General features: G+C 45.1%; 1 protein-coding gene across 2 annotated transcripts in view; it reads right to left on the reverse strand.

Annotated features, from left to right (window-relative positions):
* The window catches only part of HLCS (holocarboxylase synthetase), a 173,428-nt gene extending 151,155 nt beyond the window's left edge, over window positions 1-22,273 (reverse strand). The window contains exons 1-5 of one of the 2 annotated variants that reach the window (XM_064475818.1): window positions 22,030-22,273; window positions 18,817-18,954; window positions 8,575-8,737; window positions 6,400-7,343; window positions 1,998-2,180 (exon numbers count right to left, since the gene is read on the reverse strand). In XM_064475818.1, coding sequence (XP_064331888.1) covers window positions 1,998-2,180; window positions 6,400-7,343; window positions 8,575-8,737; window positions 18,817-18,954; window positions 22,030-22,224 — 1,623 coding nt within the window. In that variant the 5' untranslated portion in view covers window positions 22,225-22,273. Of the gene's footprint in view, window positions 1-1,997; window positions 2,181-6,399; window positions 7,344-8,574; window positions 8,738-18,816; window positions 18,955-21,507; window positions 21,901-22,029 lie in introns of those variants that run through there. The other variant, XM_064475813.1, reaches the window with a different exon arrangement.
* Window positions 22,274-22,293: the final 20 nt, after the last annotated feature.

Raw genomic sequence — 22,293 nt, forward strand, 5'->3', positions numbered from 1 at the left:
GCCCTCGGTACTATCTCAGGTCACGCCCATCAACCAGAAGACACAAGAAAAGCTGAGCGTTCCAAACTTCTGCTCACAGGAGAATAACACGAGAGCACATCACTCTGTCCTTTCCATTGCTGCGTCCAGGAGTCAAGAGGCACTAGTCTCAAAACCAGCATAGACAAGAACTCCCAGGAAAGGTCAAGGAGCACTGCCAGGGGCAAGCCTGGGTCTGACTTGCTCCCTGACCATGGAGCAGGCAGGCATGCCCTCACCCGTCCAGCCTCAGCCCTCCACACTCAGGAAAGGAAGGAGAGAGAAGGTCTGGGAGAGTGACAACCACATCTCCTGGGACCAGAAACCCTCACTCTTAAGGCTCCGCCCCCATTTCTCCAAGGGGGGAGGTCTATGAGCATTGAAGCTCTGAGGACCAGATTTATTTTGACACTTTTTTATATAAGACATAAGATGGAGGTGATGCTTCTCCTTCTATTAACTTAACACATAAAACAGAGATAAATGATGTGGAGCTTTGAGTCCTGAGATCAGGGTGCAAACAAAAGTCATACCATTAATTCCCAAGAGCACCCATTAAGAAGAGGGCAAACTGGTTAAAAAAATGTAATGAAAATGCAATGAATGTTTCTTAAGTGGAAAAAAATCATCCATTACTACAGTTTTAATTTTTTTAATTAAAAACATTACTTAGGGGGAGGTTATAGTTCAGTGGTAGAGCACATGCCTAGCTTGCACAAGGTCCTGGGTTCAATCCCCAGCACCTCCATTAAAGATAAATAAACAAATAAATATCTAATTACCGCTCCTCTAAAAATATAAAAAATAAAAATAAAAACATTACTTAATCTTTTTAAACTAGGCACCAGGCACCTATTAGACACATTATACACTTTAAACGTCCTCAACCTCTCAACAACAATAATAATAACATAATAGTAATGATAACTGCACTAAGGTTTAAATAACACAATTTGCACAGAAATTCCACATATATGATTTCATCTAGTCCTCAAGTGACCCTATAAGGAGGTATCCTAATCCTAAATGCCCTCAGATTTTATATCTGTTCACCAAGGGAGCCCATCCTGCTCAGACAGCTCACAGCTCTACTCTCCTCTGAAAAGTCAGCTGCCAAGGGACAGAGGATGACCCAAAAGGGAATCCCTTCTCTTTAAAAAAAAATATGTTGGGATAAGAGGTGTACTTTGTTCCTTTCAAGGGAAAGCGGTAAGTTTGGTGTTTAGAGTCACCTGGACTGTCAGGTATTTGCTGAAACTATACACTTATGTCACTAAACTCACAAATTTCTCTATTTAGGGGAGACAACAGAGAGAGACCCACACAGTAACTTGCCACAATTAATAAGAAGTTGACAGCTTGGCAAAGCAAAGAGATTATCGAGAAGACACACCTGGAGAAACTGACAACCGGCCCAGCCAGGTAAGAATCAAAGACACCAAAGGCAGAAGGCGGTCAGGGGAGTCCCTGACCACGCTCCCAACTGCGTGGCATCTTCCTTTCAGACAAAACTAAAAGATAGAAACTGGAGGGGGAAAAAAGAGCCCTTTTTGCCACAAGATGGCAGGCATTAGCACAAATGAAAAAAAGCTGTGATTTTCCCATCCAAAGATTCGCTGAGAAAGGCCCAAATCAAAACAAAGGTTTTTAATTCCAACTGAATAAACTGTGGTTTCCAAATACACTCCTGTCACATAAAACAGTATCCTTTTCCCCCTCAAATGGAAAAGGGCTATAACTCTAAGACTTAACACCCTCTAAACTCCAAGAGTCTTCTCTCCCTCCCTTACGTAAAACACCAAAAAAATTAGTTATACTTGGACAACTTTAAGATGGTTTCCAAACCTAAGGTCAAAACAGAAATAGAAAATCAAAATGGAAATCAAAACCAAAACCCACTGCAACAGAGCGATCGGGGAAAGGGTCCCCGTATTGAAGGAGGGCATCTGAGGTGCCCCCTCCCTCGCCAGCACACTCACCTCAGCCACTGACAGTAAGTAAATAGGTGTTAAGGCAGGAACTTGTGTTAAGTCACAGCTTAGGCCCAGCGTCATCAGGATCTCCTTAAGGACCTCGTATCTTCTGCTATTGTTCGATTTGAGCAGATCAAAATCCTCTTGAGTTTGCACTATTGGAGAGCTGGGGGGTAGCTCCAAGTGCACCTGAGGGGAAAAGACACCACTTCATAAATCGGAGGCAGTCAGAGACATTATGAAAAACAGTGTCCACCGGGAACTATATTCAGTACCTTGTAATAGCCTATAATGAAAAAGAATATGAAAAAGAATATATATATGTATGACTGCATCACTATGCTGTATACTAGAAATTAACACAACACTGTAAACCAACTCTACTTCAATAAAAAGAAAGAAAGAAAAACAGTGTCTATCCGTTTTTCTAAAAACTTGAACATGAGTTGTCCTCATTACCAATAGTATGTAAACTTTGACCTTAAATATTTGGAAAGTAGCAACAACCAATAAAAAGATTCAAGGAAGCCCGTTAAAAACGTGGCTGTGAGGCTGAAAGGGTACGGTGGAAATGACCCTGGATAGTAATCAACTTTCCAGGTCCCAAATTTTATCACTAACTAGTCACGGGACCTTGGGCAAGTCACTAAACTTGGTTACACGAGCAAACAGTTAAGAATATGATTGTGCTGAGGACCCAACTCCACCTGCTACTGAGCTCAGGGAGGCACAGTGGGTCATGCTTGAAGCTCTTAGTCTACCAACAGCCTAACGACTGGGAAACAATATGGGGACAGCAGTGGCCTTAGACATCGCTTTAACAGTGTTTGCAGGAATTCAAATAGATGAGGGGGGTGTGGGGGCTCCAAAAAGTCTTACCCCCTCCCCCTCCTTCACCTGATAAGACTTGGAACTTCATGTATTTATATTTAGTTCAGGCTTTGTTGCAGTTAAAACTAAAGTAGCACCCCCTATCAGCAGTCTGTGTCTTGGTGTGAAAGAACATACTGGAACTTCTAGCTCCCCTGCACGAGAACCTTCCTATCAATAGTCTGTGTCTTGGTGTGAAGGAATGTACTAGAACTTCAGCTCTCTTGAGATCAGATTTGAACCGGGCATGAGAGCCTGGAGGATGCCGGAATACTGAGTAACTAGAAGAGACTGAGCACATTAATTTTATTTTCCTTTGTTTCTGCAGGGGGTTAGCTGTGGGTTTCTACTGCATGCAGAGCCCCAGGCCTGATGCCCCAAGAGCATTATAAAGTAGAAAGCATAGTGCCAGCCTTTGGGCAACTTAAAATCTCTCAAATCCCACTCAAGCCTTGTCCAAACCAAAAATACTACCCAGATAGAGTCCAAAGCAATCCCATTGTTGAAAGTTGAAGCCAATCTGAAAAGGTTTGTGGAGGACTAGCCAACAGAGAGCCCATGCTCCAGCAGCTCAGTGGAGGGCTGCCTGCTTCCCCTACGACTGTCAGCCAGAAGCAGCAGGGAAATCTGTCCTCTAAACAGCCCTAGAAAAGGAAGGAGGCAGAAAAGTGAGATCCTTTAAGGTATCTAAATCCTACTGAGTCCCCTTCTCCTACACATTCTTACCCAAAATGTGTGCCTCTCCCTCCAGTGGACAAAGCCAGTGCTGGTACTGTCCATCAGCACAGGGTGGGTCACGTTAAATTCACGTGAGCATGGGACTGTCCTGGAGGTTACCTCCTACAGGTAGTAGAAATCAAATGAGTGAACTTCTGTCCCCACCTGGGCCCAAGGAGCAGGGGCGAGCGTGGTGCATGGCACATGAACTTCCTGGGCTGAGCGAGTACACAGAGGGGGACTGAAGTCACTGTCGCATTTGAGAGATGCAGGGGAGAAAAGGAGGACTCGCCCTAAGAGCAGGCCTCTGGGGTTCCAGGAGGTGAGGGAAAGGACAGCGCTGACACTGCGTGCGCGTGCTATCGCCAGTCTCAAGATCAGGTGCCTGTACAACGGAAGTGAGAAGGGAGGCCACATCTGCCTTTGCAGCTCAGGCAGGCAGGGCAGAACGGAGCGTGCGCGTGCTGGACCCGCCCCCTGGGCCTCTGTGGTACCCGACCCATGTCTCATCCTCGGGCTGTAATGCTGTTACCGTAGTGACGGGCCCATTTCTGTAACTTGGCTTTTAGACCAGACCAAAAGCCAGAACTAAAAGTGTCCCCAGTCACAAACAGGGAGAGGAGGGCACTGCTGGCATCTGGCAGGTAGTGCTGTCAACACCCCATAAGGTGCGGGACGACCCCACAACAAAGAAGGATCCAGCCCAAAATGTCAGTGGTGCCTGGTTGAGAAAACGGGCTACAAAAGCAGAACCTCTTCTGCCATGTGCTAAGCTAAATAAGGAAACAAAATATTTCAAATCAGTTTCAGAGGCTCTATTTGGACAACCCCATGCCAAACTCCTGGTCCATTTGATCATCAAATGTCAGCATGAACCCACCACCTTAAATCTCCCCTGCAGACCTGACCGGTAGAGCAAGTGCACCAAGACTCCCTTTTCCTGGGTGAAGCTGCACAGCAAAGGGCCCCACGTCAGCTCCTCGGCCGCGAGACCACCACTCACGTGCAGCTGTGGCTTGCCCTTGAAGTACTTGGCCTCCTCTTACTGGGTTACATCATTACGCCATTCATGACAAAGATGAAGACTATGAAATTGAACAGGGAAGGAGGAAACTAACCAGCCTGTGCTAACGTTTATCTGTTGATCTCGGCGGCGAGGTATGGTAGTGACACAGGCCCAAGTCAAAAAAAGAGTGACCCTGTCACACAGAGACTGGAAGTCATTTAAAGTCAGAAATGACATTCTAATCCTCTGAATCTGAATTTTTGAAGCTGCATCAGATTGCCTTTTTTCCTAGGGCAACGCACGCAGTATCAAATTTTATGACAGTGATGGGGTCAATTTAAATGGTGCAACAAGCAGATTTGCTATGTAACTCAGAGAAATGGATCGCCAACGGTGCCGAATCAATTTTCTAGTACAAGTCTGTGCACAGGGGTGGCAAAATTCACTATCCAAAGCTGAAATATGGCTCTAGGAAGTCAGGTTTTTAAGTGGATTTTCTGAGAATGCACAGTTACTATAGTTACCATATTTGCCAAGAAAAAGATAAGAGGAACATTTATTAGGCTTCCAAAAACTGTCATGTGGTTTGCAGTCCACATGAAGCCTGCTTGTTCATCTGTCCTGATGTCCAGATTTCTTAATTATATGCACCTGTGTCTGAGTATTATTTAAGAACATACGAGCAGGCTTCAGAACAGCAAAGAAACAAAGCTATGCCTCCTCGAAGAATGTTTGGTCAGAAAATCCAAGAGACAATTTCTAGGATGGCTAGAGAGAGGCTCATGAAATGAAAATAAATCACACCAAAAAATAAAGAAAGAAAAGGAAAGGAAAGGAAACAATTCTCAAACTCAAAAAGATCCCGGTAACAAAACAAAATGTTACACTCAGCCTGGGAACCACTTTGGGCAAAATACCTGTATCTACTTGGTTTCTCATGAGACCATCAAATCCTTAAGGGTGAGCATTCGTCTAAAGCCAAACACTTTTGCCCAAAGGCATTAAAAGATTTGCAGCAAATGATCGGAAGTTCTGAAGTGGTCTGTCTTGCTACTATTTGCTGAAACAAACAAAAAGCTAAAAGGAAAAAGAAGGTGGAAAAAAAAAACCCAGCACATGACCCGAAGGAGCCCCTTCAGATGGGAAGGAAAGTAGCTTTTTCCTTTATTTCCTTTCCCGTTTTGTTTTTACCTGTGTATTAATTTGCCATAGATCTAAATCGCTTCAGTATCCTCTTACTTGAGATATTTTTCTCAGCACTTAGATTTTAAAGAGTGACAAATCATAAAGGAATTGAGGACTTGAAGATGTTTTCAATTCTCATTATCCCAGCAGTGGCTGAGCGTCCACGCAAATCCCCGACATCAACTACAATATTTAAACGTGACGGTTACTAATGTTTGCAAACACCACCCCAAGGCACTCAATTCCCTACATTAAATAACAGTTCAATTATATTAACTAGAGTGGGCTCGGAGGAAAGAGGGCGGACTAATGGATTTTAGAAAGATTATTACCAGTATGTAGAGTGAAACAAGAAAGAAGTTTTGACTAATTCTTGGTTAACCAGCAATTTTTAATCAGCTGTTCTGCTTCGTTCCTCCCTCTCAGGTATTTTGGTGAAACAGGACATTCATGCGACAGCAAAGCCCTGATCTCAACCTCAACCTTCCACTCACCAACAACAAACATTCCCGGCCAAAGGCCAGAAGCATCCACACCACACACACTCTCCAAAGTTCCCACGTACAGCCTTAAAGAGGGTATCCGGTCAAAGAGGCCCAAAGACCATTCTGTGGATACCAGCCTCCGTACCTGGCAAAGCACAGCTTCTCCTCCACGTGTTCCAAAAGGCACTTGCACAATCAGCCTGTCCTCATCCTCGCTGTCCAGGTGGCCCTGGAGCTTGCCCAGGCTGAGCAGCTGGTCAGGGCCCCCCTCGTAAACACCACCGCTGCTCAGGACGCTGAGCTTCACCCGGCTCTGGTCGGCCTTGCAGAACACCACGCTCTGCACTGTGTCCTGCAGCGGGGCCTTGCTCATCACTCGGAAGCCGGCAAATGTGAAGGATGAAGACAGACCCAGCACCTTCCCTCCCTGAGAAAGATAGGCCATGAACTTCCGGGACAGGTCCTCGGGGACTGGCTCCCTGGTGGCAATGACCAGCAACAGACAGTTGTCCGACCACGGGTCCCTGAGCGCACTTTCCGGGGACAGGTGGTAGAGAGTGTAACAGTCGGTGTCCACGCAGTCAGCCAGGGCCGACCGGACCAGCTGGAGCCTGCCCTGGGCGTCCTGGGAGTCGGAGCCCACATAGAGAAGGATGTTGGGTGCCTTTCCTGTGATGTTGACTCTCCTCCCTTCTCTCTCAAGGCTGAGGTCAGCAATCCCCTCCAAACCACTGCTATAATCGTAGGGAAGATCTGGAATGTTCTCTGCAGAGGCAAACTTGACGGATTCGATGGTGCTGTTCTCCAGCTCCAAACACTCATGGCAGCTGGACAGATGGAGGTGACAGTGCTCAACAGAGCCCACTTCTCTGTCGCTCTCCCCAGCAGGCTCACCTCCAGGGGCACTGCCTTTCCCCTGTGTGGGTGCAGATCCAAGTACCTGCGAGTCACTTCTGCCCATGTGCTCCATAGCGTCTGGCTCAGGCTTACTCTCAACCGGAGACTCCCCGTTGGGCTGTAGGGTCCGGGCTTGAGTGTCTGAGGCCTGATCCTTAAGTTCCTTCAGAGCGGATTCCTGCAAGTGCACCGCTAAAGCATGAACAGAAAAGACAGTCCATCAAATCTTTTGATTTGTCGCACAGCTCAGTTCAAAACTTCAGGGCACTTTCTGCACTCCATGACTTACGTTCCAGGGCAGCCCGCTCACCGCCCACCCCACCCCCGCCTCCACCCTCAACTCTGAGGCCTCCTTGAGAACCACATAACCCCCTCCTACCTGCTAGGAGGGTGCCCCTGATGACCCCAAGAGAAATTGTGAGTTTCCACAACACCTTTCCCATACGAGCCAGAAACCTCAGACCCACTTACTGACTGGTGAAGAAGTGAGATTCAGGGAGGTGATTTTGCCTACTTACTTACAGAACCAATTTCTTGGGTGTCAATCTCCTATATGATAACAAAACTAAGAAACAAAAAAGGCACATATCTAGAGTCTATCCATGCATGCCCCAGGAAAAAGGCACACTCTGGACACTTCATAGTATAAACCAAGGAGAAAGGTTTCCCCAGGGTCTTAGCTCAGGACTGGAATATAAGTTTACAATAACTGATGCAAAAACAATTTACTGAGCACCTGCCACACATCTGACATAGTAGTAGGCACATGCAGATGGCAAATAGGGAAATTAAGTGATTTACACAAATTTCCAGAGTTGGCAACACTCACTGGCTCAAGATACAAATGAAGACTTTCTTGTAAGTCAACTATTCTTCAATAAAATAAAATTTTAAATATATATGTGCAAAAAACAACACTTACATGGACATAGAAAGCCTACTTTTAAGCCTAAATAAGGAAGAATATTCTGCGTATTTCCCAAGAAAAGACATGTCCCAAAATATTGTAGTATGTATATTTTAAGTAGAAAACTGTTAGATTTAGGACTCCATAGTAACACTGGCTATGCTTTCCATTTAACTGAACTATAGGTTAGAAATTAGTTACCCTATATTAAAATGTGTAAAATAAATATTATACAGTTTCTAAATTTGCATGCCATCTCATGGACAATGCAACTGTGGGAAATCCTTGTTTAAAAATTTTAAAAGCACTAATGATATATGCAGGGATACGCAACTCAAAAAAACCCTGACACATACATGAATATTATACTATTATGGGTCCATCCACACTCTTGACTGAATTAAGCTGCAAAATAAGCTCTACCCTTAAGTCATACCAAACAGGGGGGCTCCACAGTCCTTAAGCTCATAACTATGGCATCCTGCTACGATAAAAACATTTCCTAAAGTTACTTACAGACGATCTTTTGGGGTATCAGCCCATTAGCCATCTGGAGTCTATCTTCCAGGAACGCCACCCCCAGCTTGCTGAAGTCATCCACACTTGCTCTGGCGATTAACTGATAAGGATCCCCAGGTCTGCAAGCTAATGGCAAACAACAGTCCGACCACTTTACAATCTGAGAAAAGGTGGGTGAGGGAGGAGGAAGAAAGACAGAGTGAGATTATTCTTCTCTAAAATAACCAGATACCTTACTTTTTCCCTTCTGCTCCCACCAGTAAATGATGGTCAAACACAATGAATAACTAGATAATTGCAGTTTATTAACATCAAAGTTTTCCTGGTTCAAACCTTCTCATTTCTACCTGACAAGCAGGTTTACAAAGCACTAAATGTAACTCCCTCATTTAAAAGTAATTCAAGTCTTAACTGCTTTTCAAGGGACTATGAGGGGAAAGGGCTGTTCCCCAGATACTGGAAAAGCATAAACCTGCCCTCGGTAGCAGGAAATAGGAGAAGACAGCAAGCACACAGTATCCAGTGATTCATGATGTAGCCCAGCTTTTCTCAAAGTGGGGTTCAAGGCCCAGTGCAGCAGAACTCCCTGGGAGCACATGAAAACTTCATGTCCTGGGCACTACACTCTGTCTGGGGCTTCAGACTGTCTGGAGTTGCAGCCCAGGAATCAGAAGTTTTAATGTGATAGCCACTGTCAGGGACTCTCCAGAGAGCCCCCACCTGTCGCAGTTCACATTTCCACCACAAGGGGGACAGGAGGAAATGAGAGCAGACAAAACGGCAGTCCTTCCAGCCTTCCAGGGTTCTTAAAAGAATGGGACAGGGACAAGGAGAAGGGGAGCCCCTTGGGGTGCAGAGCCTGGATCTGGAGTCCGAAGCCTGGGTCAAACTCAGCGAATCATCACTGTGTGTCCTTAGGCAAGTCTCAGACCCTCTCAAGTCTCAGTGTCTTCATTCATAAAACAGGAATAATGACAGTACCCATCATCCCACAGGTCTGTTATGTTAATGAGATTGAAGAGTTTATGTACAGCCACCATTAGAAAGCCTGGGACAGAAAAAGTGCTCAATTAATGAAAGCTGCTATTATTAGATATTGTGAATCTGGCTTTAAAAGCAATATTGAATATACTGCTCCTTTTCTAAGATGCCATATTGAATAATTTCCCTACTTCCCAAAAATCTCAGGGATACAGTGCCCCAGATTTCATGATCAGAGATATATACTTGTGAATTTTGTTTTTTATATCGGTAGGCTAGGTTATCAGAAGTAACTCTTGCTGAAAACAATGAAAAGATGCTGGATAAATAAAGAAAACATCATCTTAAAAGCACTGGAGAATTGACTAGATAATGAAGAAATTCCAGGCTAAATCCTGGGGTAAATCCTGAACCTACAGAGGTAAGGGGAATTCCCACAAGCCAAGTCACTTCTGCCCTAAGCATATTTGCTCATCCAGGAAGCCTGAGGTTTAAAAGTCAAGGTCCAACTGGCATAAAGATAGACATATAGATCAATGGAGTAGAGCTGGGAGTATAGAAATAAACAGATGCATTTGTAGACAACTGATTTTGGACAGGGTCGCCAAGATAATTCTCAGGGGAAAGAATAATCTTTTCAACAAATGGTGCTGGTACAACTGGATATCCACATGCAAAAGAATGAAGATGGACCCCTATCTCATACCATGTATTACCAGGTATAAAAATTAACTCAAATGGGATCAAATCCTCAATAGAAGAGCGAAAACTCCAAAACTCTTAGAAGAAAACATAGGCGTAAATCGTCATGACCTTGGATCAGGCACTGGTTTCTCAGATAAGAGACCAAAAGTACAAGCAACAAAAGAAAAAAATAGACAAATTGGACTTCATCAAAAGTACTTTGAGCTTCAAAGAACACTTTCAAGAAAGTGAAAAGACAATTCACAAAATGGGAGAAATATTTGCAAATCATGTATCTGATAAGAGATTTGTGTCTGTAATACATAAAGAATCCTCACAACTCAACAATAAAAAGACAAATACCCAATTTTAAAAATACCCAATTTAAAAATGGGAAAAGGATCTTAAAAGACATTTCTCCAAAGAAAATATACAAGTGGCAATAAGCACTTGAAAAGATGCTCAAAAATCACTGGATAAAGGAAATACAATCAAAATCACAATGAGATACTTCATCTTCTACTAGGATGGCTATCATCAAAAAGATAGACAGTAACAAATGTTGAGAATGTGGTTAAACTAGAACCCTAATAACTGCTGGTAGAAATGTAAAATGGTGTATCCTCCTTGGAAAAGAGTTCAACAGTTCCTAAAAAGTTAAACAGAGTTGTCAGATGACCCTAGGGGTAGAAATTCTTCTCCTAGGTATATATCTAAGGGAACTAAACACTTATGTCTAAACACAAAACTTGTACACACGTGTTCATAGAAGCTTTATTCATATCAGCCAGAGCGGAAACAACCCAAATGTCCATCAACAGACAAATGGATAAATCAAACATGTATATCCATACAGTGGAATATTATTCAGCCATGAAACTGCCACACATTACAATGTAGATGAATCTTGAATACACTATGCTAAGTCAAGGAAGCCAATAACTAAAGGTGAAATACTGTATGATTCAGTTTATATGAAATATCCAAAACAGATAAATCTATAGCATTAGGAAGGAGGACTGCAGAGTGACTGCTGACAGGTACAGTTTCTTTTGGGGGCATTGGAAGTGTTCCAGAAATAAGTAGTGGTGATGACCACACAACTACTGAATTGTAACTACATATGGTTCATGGTATGTGAATTCTATTTTAATCTTAAAAAGAAAAAGAAAAGAGTCGAATCCTCTAAAATTCAACCCTACCCTACAAAATCTTTATTCCTTAGTATTTCATTTCTCTCCTTAAAGAAAATTCAAACTGAATTTTTCTCCTTAGGCAAACAATAATTTTTAAAGTTGAGAAACACTGTCTTAGAGAGAAAAATAATAAATGCAAGTCTTTATGGTCAAAAGGTTGAAAATCACTAATCAATCTAGAATATTTGGAGAAAGAGAAACCTCAGAATTTTCTCTTAGCTCCACTTGTAGCCTTCCCTCCCTTTTACCACGTACTTCTCACACCTCCTCCCAGACACACAGCCAGAGGGAGCAGGATTTGCCTGGAGGGTCGAGCCTGACCAGTGTTTCAGGAGGACTCTGCATTTCAAACATGACACCTTTGATCCAAGATGAAGAGTTGAAGTTTACGATTCAGACAGATATTTCATTGATTTCCAGCTTTGAGAATGCAGGAAGGATGTCAGCTCTGGAGGATGAGAAGATAAACCAATCCCTTGGCAGGAGCTGACTTTTCAGATGAGGGTGAATGGGAAACCTGAAAAGGATCGGTGCAACCTCCTGCATGAGGCTAAAAGCATCTTTGTTCTCAGCGCTACTGCCAGCAATCAAAGGACCAGGGGAAATGCTCAGCCAGCTGAGACCCAGCCCAGAATCTAGTTGTTCAGGCGTTGATTTAGCACCCTGCTGTAGCAGGGCAGGCATGGGGCTGTGCCTCAGAGGAAACACTCAGCGTAAAAGGAGCCAGCAATGAAATCCTCATACCCAGGAGGAGGGAAGCAGGAGATAAACAAAGCAAAGGGCAGGGCAGAGCAGGAGGGGGCTCGAGAACAACAGACACCCGGGCCAGATCACGTTTCTCAACTGGCCAGCTGCTTCCTCACCTAAGTGCATTTCCTTTTTCTAGGAACGTGGTCCATGAGCCACAGACCATGCAAACGCCTCCAAGCAGCGCTGCGGCCCTGATCAAAGCCCAGCCACACTGGCACCAGAATTCGTCCAGGGTGTTTGCTGTCCGGTGGCCAAAAGCAAACAGGGCACTCCTATTTGCATTTCGAGATGGAGACAAAGGGGCAGAGAAAGAAAGGGAAAGTCAAGCAAAAGACTTACTCCTAAAAATCAAAGCCATGGAAGACCCTGGTCAGCCCCAAACAAAGGGATTCCCTCTCAGGAGCAGTGGGCAGAAAGCCCTTCCATAGCCGAAGCTCCTGACTTGAGGCTGCCTGGATTACAGCAGGCAGTGCAGTGTCTGCTCCACTTAACTCCACATGTGCATGAGGAAGGGGGCCCTGGGACTAGAGGCACTAGGTTAAATTCTCTTCAGCCTGACTGCAGCAGATGCTGAACTGAAGTTCTACACCAAATGGGGGAACAGAAATCTCAACAACCACTTAGGTGATGGTTAATCTTTGGGGCCAACTCGGCTAGGCCATAGTACCCAGATATTTGGCCAAATATCAGTCCAGAGGTGACTGTGAAGCTGCGCCTTAGATGTGATTAACATTTAAAATGATAAACTTTGAGTAAAGCAGATTATCCTCCACAATGTGGGTGAGCCTTGTCTAATCAGTTGAAGGCCTTATAAGAAAAACACCGAGGTTCCCCAAGGAAGAGGGAATTCTGCTCCAGACTGCCTTCAGACTCAAGATGCAACATCTACTCTTCCCTGGGTGTCCAGCCTCCAACCTGCCCTGCAGATTTTGGACTCACCAGACTCCACAATCATGTGAGCCATTTCCTTAAAATAAATCTTTTTTTTTTTCTTTCTCTCTCTCTCCTCTTCCCCCTCCCATATATATGTATATTAGATATATATATATTTTAAACACACACACACACACACCCTATATGTTGTTTCTCAAGAGAACCCAGACAAATACAAGTTACCATCAGTTACCCTGGGTAAGATCAATGTCAGATCATCAACACTGCTAATTTTTTGGCTGTTGTTTTTGCTCTTCCAAATTAACTTAATTGCATGTTAGGTTTTTTTAAACATCTAGTAATGAATTGGATGAAGGAGGGCTAGACACACAGAGATGTGAAGAATCTGAAACTATAAAAGTAAGGGGAAGAGGTTATTTCTGACTTTCGGTTATCCTCACTGCCTTTTGGGTTTGGAAACAGAAAGGATACTGGAGTACTACAGAATTCATTTTCACTCTCTAGTATTTAAAAAGATAATATGCCCTTTACGCTTTTAAGAGAAGGATATTGGAAAATCAATGACAACATGAGGAATACGGCAAGTCCACAGTAAGCAAGAACTGAAACGATAAACTGAGCCAGGAGAGACCTAAGGTGGTTCTGCAAAACCGTGACTGACCAGACACTCAAGGAAAAAGGTGGTCTAGTTTTCTGAGTAACTGAGAGCTAATCAGAAAGCATTAGGAATATCCTTGTTGTCATAACCTTTTATATTGTGTGTGTTCTTTAGATGCCCCATAAGCACCTGAGGCCCAGTGTCTACAGTGTACCATCTTAGCATCCATAATGATTCACTGCCCACTCCATCTCCCTGCCCCACTGGTGCAGGTAAGCTGAGGAAGAGCAGAAGTTTTAACAGACATCCCAAGTGTTCTGTTACCCCCTGCTGCATAGTAAACCACCCAAAAACGTAATGGCTTACACCAATCATTTATTTTGCTCACAATCTCAGTTTGGACAGACAGAGCTTTACAAAGACAACTCAACCCTGCTCCAAAGGGCAATCTGCTAGGTGGGGCTCAGCTGGGCCTGGACGATCCACTTCCTCACACAGCTGGCAGGGTAGAGCTGCCTACCAGCTGGGACCTCGGCTAGGACTGTCCGCTGAGGACCTCAGGTCTTTGTGGGAACCTCGCCACGGGGCAGCTTGAGCTGCCTCACAGCACGGGAGCTGCATTCCGAGAGCCCAGGCAGAAGCTGCAAGGTTTCTCATGACGTAGCCTAGGAAGTCCCAGAATGTCTCTCCCACCTATCAGATAAACAAATCACTAAGCTGAGCCTCGATTCCAGGGAAGGGTACAACCCTCCACCTCTCAGTAAGAGGAAGGAATTTGCAGCCATCATAAACCTACCACACTGAATCTTGGCTAGGTCTCTTCTCCCCTCTGAGGGAGAACTGCATGTCCAAAGATGGACACGCCCTCTTGGCCTGGTCCCTGCACTAGAAAGATGCACAGAGCAGAGCCCGCAGCAGCCATGGCTTGAAGCGGCAGCAGCAAACCTGCTGAGCCTGCTGGTAACATGAGCACAAAACAAAGATTTGCTGTTAGAAGCCATTGAAATTCTGAGGCCATCTGCTATTTCAGCAAAGCTCACTAAAACAATGTGCAAGACTGCATTCTTTATAGGGGCCCCTCCACCAGCCCTTCCCACCATGGTCCCTGTCACCAGGAATGATCCGCCATCCTCCCCAAATCCCTCATCATCTCATAAAAAGCTTATCTGTCTCTGCCTCCCCCTTCCTGCTACCACTATGCTTCAAGGCGAGTCTCTGCCCCCACATGAAGTACACTCTGTCCAGTTTTGCCTCCCTCGGACTGGTCTCCAATCTGCCTAAATTGTGGTCTTTCTAACACACAAAACTGCTCATCCTGCTTGAAAGAAAAAAAAGAAAAAAAATTTGGCTAAAAAGTCCAAATTACCAACAAGTACATATAAACCTTTTTGATCTATGTATCACATGTATGTGCCATACCATGAAAGAACATTCAATTTTGCTGCAAAGAAAACAAAAACAAACAGCATGGATGAAGCTCATAGATGTATTGAGTCAGTAACTTTTAAGACACACTAAAGAAAAGTGAAACAAATGGAACAAACAAATGGTGAACACAGAAAAACAGAACGAAAGAGAGCGTTCCTCCTAGGCACAAAGTCATGGGTGGACCTAGTAAATCTTTAGATATTAGTAAGACACAAATCATGCCACCTCCAGAATGACAGTTGTCATCCCTAAATCAGCCACTCATTAGGGCCCCTACCTATATCCTACCTAGAAACACAGGTAAAACGCACAGCTTCGCTGCAGCTCCCTGGCAAATCACAGCTCTTCCAGGCATATGTGTCCCAGTCTCTCCAACAGAGTGAGTATGGGCTGACCACAGGCATCCTCCACCTCCTGAGCCCCCTATTTAACCTCAACCCTGATCCTTATAACCACACCCTTAGCAGGGATGCTGGTGCAGGAGACAGGCAGGATGTGCGGCCACTGCATAGCTCAGGATTCAGGTGTGCAGTCCTTCCATCCCTCGGGAACCCCATCCTAAGTGTTAACTGACCACAGAACTCTCTGTCTGCTTCTTGCTGTACATTTTGAATTGATTTAATAAACTGTGCTATTTGCACATCTTAACTTGGTCTGCAAGCCTCTCTCTTCTGTGACCACTGGGATAGCCTGCCTGGCAGTGTTCTTAGAAGTTCCCACTGCATCAAGGTGGTTTCCCAAGTAACACTCCAGCCCCATCTTTCCCTCCGGCCTCATCCTGGCCAGAATAGAACAGGCCCCTGGATGGCCTTACAGAGCAGGACCACCTCCCCAAGAGAGGAGTAGACTTCTAGCAGTTTGAGCCACAGTGGTTCTGGGTCTCTTTGTTACAGCAGCCTAGCCCGTACCTATATTATACAGTAACTATGTTCTTTAAAATGCTACACATATAAAGATGTGTATTAAGTAACAATGACTTGGGAAACTAAGAGCACAGCAGTCACATTTTTGTGTTAAAAAGAAATCTGTGCTTCTGTGGTATTTTATGTAACTGCAGTATTTTTTTTAAACTTGGCTTTGGTTTTAAGTTGAAATCTTACTAAACAGACATCATATTAGAATATATATAAGAAAACATCAAGCTTACTACATTTATAAGTTTAATAATTTATAGGAATTATGTAAGTGCTCAGAAAGGTGGTGTTTGTTCATTCAGACAACTTATATACCTAAAAAGAAAACAGGGGCGGGTAGGGAGGAAAGTGGGAGCAGGCGACGCAGAACAAGTGTATACGCTCTGTGGGGTACACACAGGAACACTCCTAGTTTCCACACTGAGTGGTGAGTTCACGGCTATTTATCATGTAATTTCAAATCCATGACTGAAAGAGGGCCACGCATGGACCAATGATGAGAGAGCATTTTGACCAAGGATGATGATTCACCCAAGTCTATGCACCTAGAGTCCAAAAACAAAATGTTTGATATTCAAGTTTGTAAACAGGATAAATATTATTCAAAAATTCCCGGGGTGGGATGGGGGGTCAGGGGGGACAGCTCAGTGGTAGGGCGCATGCTCCGCATGCATGAGGTCCTGGGTTCAGTCCCTAGTATCTCCAGTTAAAAAAAAAATTCCCTTAAAAGTGATCACAAATACTTCCTAAACTTCTAAGAATGGTAAGCTGTATTTAAAAGCCCACAGAAGAACTATTAGGCTACCAAATGAAACGGACTCTTTATAAGGTTTTAAAAAAAAAATACCAAATATCAAAAATTTCATGATTCAACCTAACTGATCCTTTAATTTATAATTTTAATAAATTGAAAAACATTATTTTAAACAAAAAGCAGGTTTCTGAATAGACTCTTCGGCAATACAAAAATTACCCTCGAGCAAGGACCAAGGTAGCAGGTGTTTACATCAGGTATCAAGTCTCCTGACCTGCAGGGCCCCAGCCACCTGCCTGAGGAGGGACTTACCCACCACCCAGCAGCTCCTCGCCCATGGCCTCACCTACAATGACTTCCTGAACCTCCCAGGATTCATAGACGTCACAGCTGATGTGATGAAGCTGACTTCAGCCCTGACTCAGACTATCAGGCTGATCTCCTGCCCCACAAAAACTGAGACAGAGGCTGACTGGCTAACGCAATGGCTCTGATGGGTAGTCTTGGTTCCATTCACAACTGTCCCCCAGAGTTCCAGGCCAACGAGGTGTGAAGGTCAAGAATTATGAGCTGGGCTCCATCACAGACCCCATGGTGCCAAGCCCCTCACACACCACGGGCAATGTGCTGGATGTAGGCCAAGATTCAGCATGGTGTCTCTGGCCTCCCCATCACTGAGACGGGCACCAGGGGCAGCAAGCTGGTGGGCACTGTCACCTCCTGAGACACCAACTTCCTCACCAAGAAGGACCACACCACCCTCTTCAGTGAGGTGATGACACTGCAGAATGAGGTGGTCGTCCTCCAGCGGGTGTGATGTTGAAAGAAGCAAATGTGGGGTAGGGGGTATAGATCAGTGGTAGAGTGCAAGCTGGGACATGCATGAGGTCCTGGGTTCAATCCCCAGCACCTCCCTTAAGGGGGATGGCCCTGAACCTGCTGCGTGCTCAGGCCTGGCTCCCACCCCTGCAGCAGATGACCCCTCCTCACTTCTCCTGTAGGGTACCTCTCCCTAGCCTAACAGGGGCTCAAAAAATGGTATTACTATTACCATAAGTACATGTAAGGCTAAATAAAACATTAGGAACCTGCAGGTGAAAGCACTGCCGAAGCACACTGGGCTACTCTCAGGCCCCCTGCCAAATCCTGGGCCCCCTTCTGAGCCCCAAACACGGTTTCCTGCTCTCCTGTGGCTTCCCCTACCTCTTAACTCTCACTTCAGTCCACCTTCAATTCTAGTCAATTATTTCTAGTCTTACTCCTCTCCTTTTTCATTCATCCCAATGAAACATCTTAAAGACAGTGTTTTTGAGATGGAGGTCCAGTGACTGTGGCTGTCATCAGCAAAACCCCTCCTGGATTAGCCACGTAGCAGGCGGGGAACACACGGCAGGGGAGTGAAGGCAGAAAGGATTCATGACAGACAGCAAGCAGAAGCAGCCTACAAGGAGGGGTCAGGGTCAGACTTCCTTGAGCCCCAAGGGTGACGGCATCTGCTGAGAAGGCGTCCATTGAAAGCTGAAGCAAGAGCGTGTCGCCACTGGATTTGTGTCCAGAAACATAATTCTGGCCATCAAGAGGAAAACCCAGCAGAGAAACATAAACAACCAGTTTGGGACATGTTATTGAGTTTGAAAGGCTTTCAGAATACTTAGGGTAAGAGGTCTAGGAAGTACATGGGGATATAAATCCACTGATTGTAAAAGCAAGAAGCTGTGGGGATGGACCAGACGACCTGGGGAGAGACATGAGCAGCGCTGCCCAATAACATAACGTGAGTCAAAAACACAACTTAAAACACAGGTAGCTTTAAATCTAGCAACCACATTGAAAAGGTAAAAGGAAATGGGTCAACGTACTTTTACTAACATTATACCAGTATTATACTAATACTATATTAGTAATGTTACTAATATATTTTTATTTAACCCAAAATATCCAAAAAGAAAGGGAGTCACAAAGGCCAAGACAGAGCACTCATCAAAGAAAAAGCAAATTTAGTTTTGATTACAGCACACAAGTGAAAAACAGGGTACTCACGGTGTCTGAAGAGGATGATGGTCTCTGTAAATTCTCGCCTTGCACCCAAATGCTCTCTGTCACAAATGCTATGTGCTCTGCTTCAAGTATAAAAGGAGAAACCAGAAACAGGGCCCATTTGTTCAAGTCATCAATGCACTGGACAGAGGGAAAGAAATGCAAAAAAGCAGGATTCAATATGACTTCAAACCCTAACGGCCACTTATATCAACACCCAGGACACCCCTGCCTCTGTCACTCCAGGTGGGATCTGAGTAAGGTCACTGGATACTCTCCTATAGACCACATTAATCCTGCATTTTTTTGTTGTTGTTGTTGAACTGTGACCATTTAAACAGCTGCAACATCCCTCAATGACTCATGGCAACTTTAACACCTCTAGATGTTTGTTATCAAGCAATTAATTCTGAAAGTTATTCCCCCCTTTCCCTACTGCTGAGAGCACGTAGGAGCTTTCCAAATGACCACCAGGAAGCACATTTAAAGATGAGGCACCTCCGAAGGGCATGCCAGTCAGCAGAAGCCTGTTACTGACAGACACCTGAAGAGCTGGGCTTCCGTTCCCTCCATCCATTACATCAAGATTGGTTAGCAAATTGGATGCGTCCACTAACCTCTGCTCTCCTCCTGAAATCTAACAGGACTGCATATTAATCTTGAAAAGCTCTAAGCCACTAAAAGCAAGGCACATCCAGAGCAGAAAAAGCTGAAATCTAAGGCTGCAGGTGGGATCCCTATCATTACTGCCCCACCAAAAACAGGTATTTGGGTCAAGATCCAGAGCTTATCAGTTCAAATCTGCCCTTGTTGGGAAGATCAGAAGGTGTTTTCACCCAGCCTGGTAACCTGACACAAAAAAAGAAGCTTAATAAATATCTTTTGAACTAATTAATGAATGAAAATTTGAGGGAGAAAAAACTCCTCCTATGGCTAAACATAATTATCAACTTAACAGTTAAAAATAAAAAACAGATTGTCCAACTTTACTCATAGAAAATATGTATATTAAACAAACGGCTTAAAATTTCCAGTTTGTATAAACTATCTTCGGTTATACTTACCAATTCTTGTGGGAGCTTCGATTATATAAATATACACATTCAGTATTTATGCATCTAAATTTAAATATATAAAATATGGAAACAGCACAGGCAGAAGATTCAGTCCTGTAAAGCTACTTCAGTCCTCGCAGACTGACAATAAGGTATGTACTCAACCAAATCATCAGCAGTGTTTCTTCTTTTAAATGGAGGTACTGGGGATTGAACCCAGGACCTTATGCATACTGAGCATATGCTCTATCACTGTACCGCTGAGCTACACCCACCCCACGCCCCCCACCACGGTATTTTAAACCTTAAAATAACAGTAGCTAAACACAAAATAGTCAAGCTTTCCAATTACAGGCTTCAAATATCAGAGCGTAAACCCAACAACCACTGAACACTTCATCCATTGAAATACCGAGTGCCAATTACAGGTCAATCTGCTAAGCTAAACAGATTCAGTTCCTAGAGAGAAAGAGATAAAAATTGGAAATATGAAGTGTGATTTAATGTCTATGAGGACACAGAGCTGGCTGGTCCCATCTAGTCTGGAAATTCAGCGACATCTCTGTGAAACACTGGTATCTGGGCAAAGCTCTAAGGTGAAGCAAAGTTAACTGTGCAAAGAGCAGGACACAGCAAATTACAAAACCCCTGAAAGCCTACGGCTGGTCTGGCCCAGATGCCCGTACGCCAAGCTGGAGCAGTCAGCGAGGGCTGACAGGCTTTAGTTACAGCTATCAAAGTTAACAGAAGACCAATGAAGTCATGCAGATGTGCAAAAGTAAAACTATCTTCCAAGAAAATTAAACATATTTGCATCTCATTACTTTCGAATGTACAAAACTTCTCTAATCTAAACCTCTTAGCGATTATTTTTTAGGTGACTGAATCCAGTTTGGAAACCACTACCATAGAAAAACCCACTCCTCAATTTTCCTTATTTTATCATCTTTCTCAGTAAGGGTTCCTTGAAAGAATTAAGCCCTCCCTCACTAAGGAGTACTTTGTATGTAATATGAACGGACATCTCCCCCTCAAATCTGCGATATTAGATAAGCACCTTCTTAGAACTGACAAAATAATTACTCAAATTCTGTGCTATATAATATACCAAAAAGGATGGCTATTTTTGATTTTTAACATCTAAGTATACTCTCAAACCTAAACCTAATTTCAACAAAATAGTCAAACCTGAGATAATGGATTTTAATTCCCACAGGGTGTGTAGTTTTACACACAAAGATCTCGTTTCAGTACTAAGAGTGATGCAACTTTCCAGAAGGAAGAAGGGCAAGAAACCGATTAAGAGCAAAAAACTTAAATGTGAATGAAAAAAATGTCAGCGATATCAACGGAAATTTGATCAGAACTGGACCTTGAAGCCCATTTCCAGTAGCTGAGTGGAAGGAACTATTGTTTCCTTTTACAGAAAGATAGCAGAGCTTTTGCAGAGATTAAACGGCCACCCCAGGTTACACAGTGGGTGACAGCCCGCTGAACTTGTAGCCACCAGGTTAAATATTGGGCCGGAAGGCAAAACAACGCAAAACGAAACCATAAAGATGCAAAGATAATCAGCAGGTGCCCCGGTTGGCAAAAGACGCAACTGGCAGGAGCCGGGGACAGGGCAGTGTTTTGTCACCTGGGAAATACCTGACAGAAAGCTGAGGATTTGCTGTCTTTCTCTAAAACCAGGTTCAACCAAACTCCAGCCTACAGTGTAGGCAAGAGAGGGTGTCAGGAAAGAGGCTCCAGGTGAGCACTGCTCAGGTGCTAATCCACATCGCACAGACACACGGGTACATGCCAGGAGCCAGGCGTCCATACACTTGCGCCGGCACCTCGTGGAGAGGCGACCAGATTGCATGTCACAGTTTCCGCCTTCGGTCCTCTTCTGCAGGCTCCCGCGGGCACCGCACGCAGTGGAGCCCCGGAATCTGGCCCTCCCGGGAGCCCAAGCCCGCGGCCTCAGGGCCTCGCGGAGAGAGCCGCCGAGGTGCACAGCCCGGGAACAGGGACGGCGCGGGGCCCCGGGGGCGCTTCCGGCTTTGGGCGGACCGGAGGCCGCGCCCCCGGCCGGCCCCGCCCTCGCGCCCCCCAACCCGCCCGGCCCCGCCCCCGCCCCCCGCCGGGCCGCGCCCCGCGGCGCCCCGCGCCCGCCCACCTGGCTCTCGCCGACGCAGAAGACGCGGCCGCCGCGGCTCAGGCACACGCGGGCGTCCCGGGGCTGCGCGGCGGCGCCGCAGAAGGTGAAGGAGCAGCGCGAGGCGCGCAGCCGCTGCACCGTGGTGCGCACGAGAGCGGCCGGCCGGCGCCCCCAGCGCGCCCACAGGTACAGGTAGCACAGCGTGATGAGCATGGCCGGCCGGCCGGCGGCGGAGCGCTGGCCCCGGACGCTCGCACCACCGGCCGGCCCGCCTGCCTGAGC

This window comes from Camelus dromedarius, chromosome 2, assembly GCF_036321535.1.
Source record: "Camelus dromedarius isolate mCamDro1 chromosome 2, mCamDro1.pat, whole genome shotgun sequence".
Lineage (NCBI taxonomy): Eukaryota > Metazoa > Chordata > Mammalia > Artiodactyla > Camelidae > Camelus > Camelus dromedarius.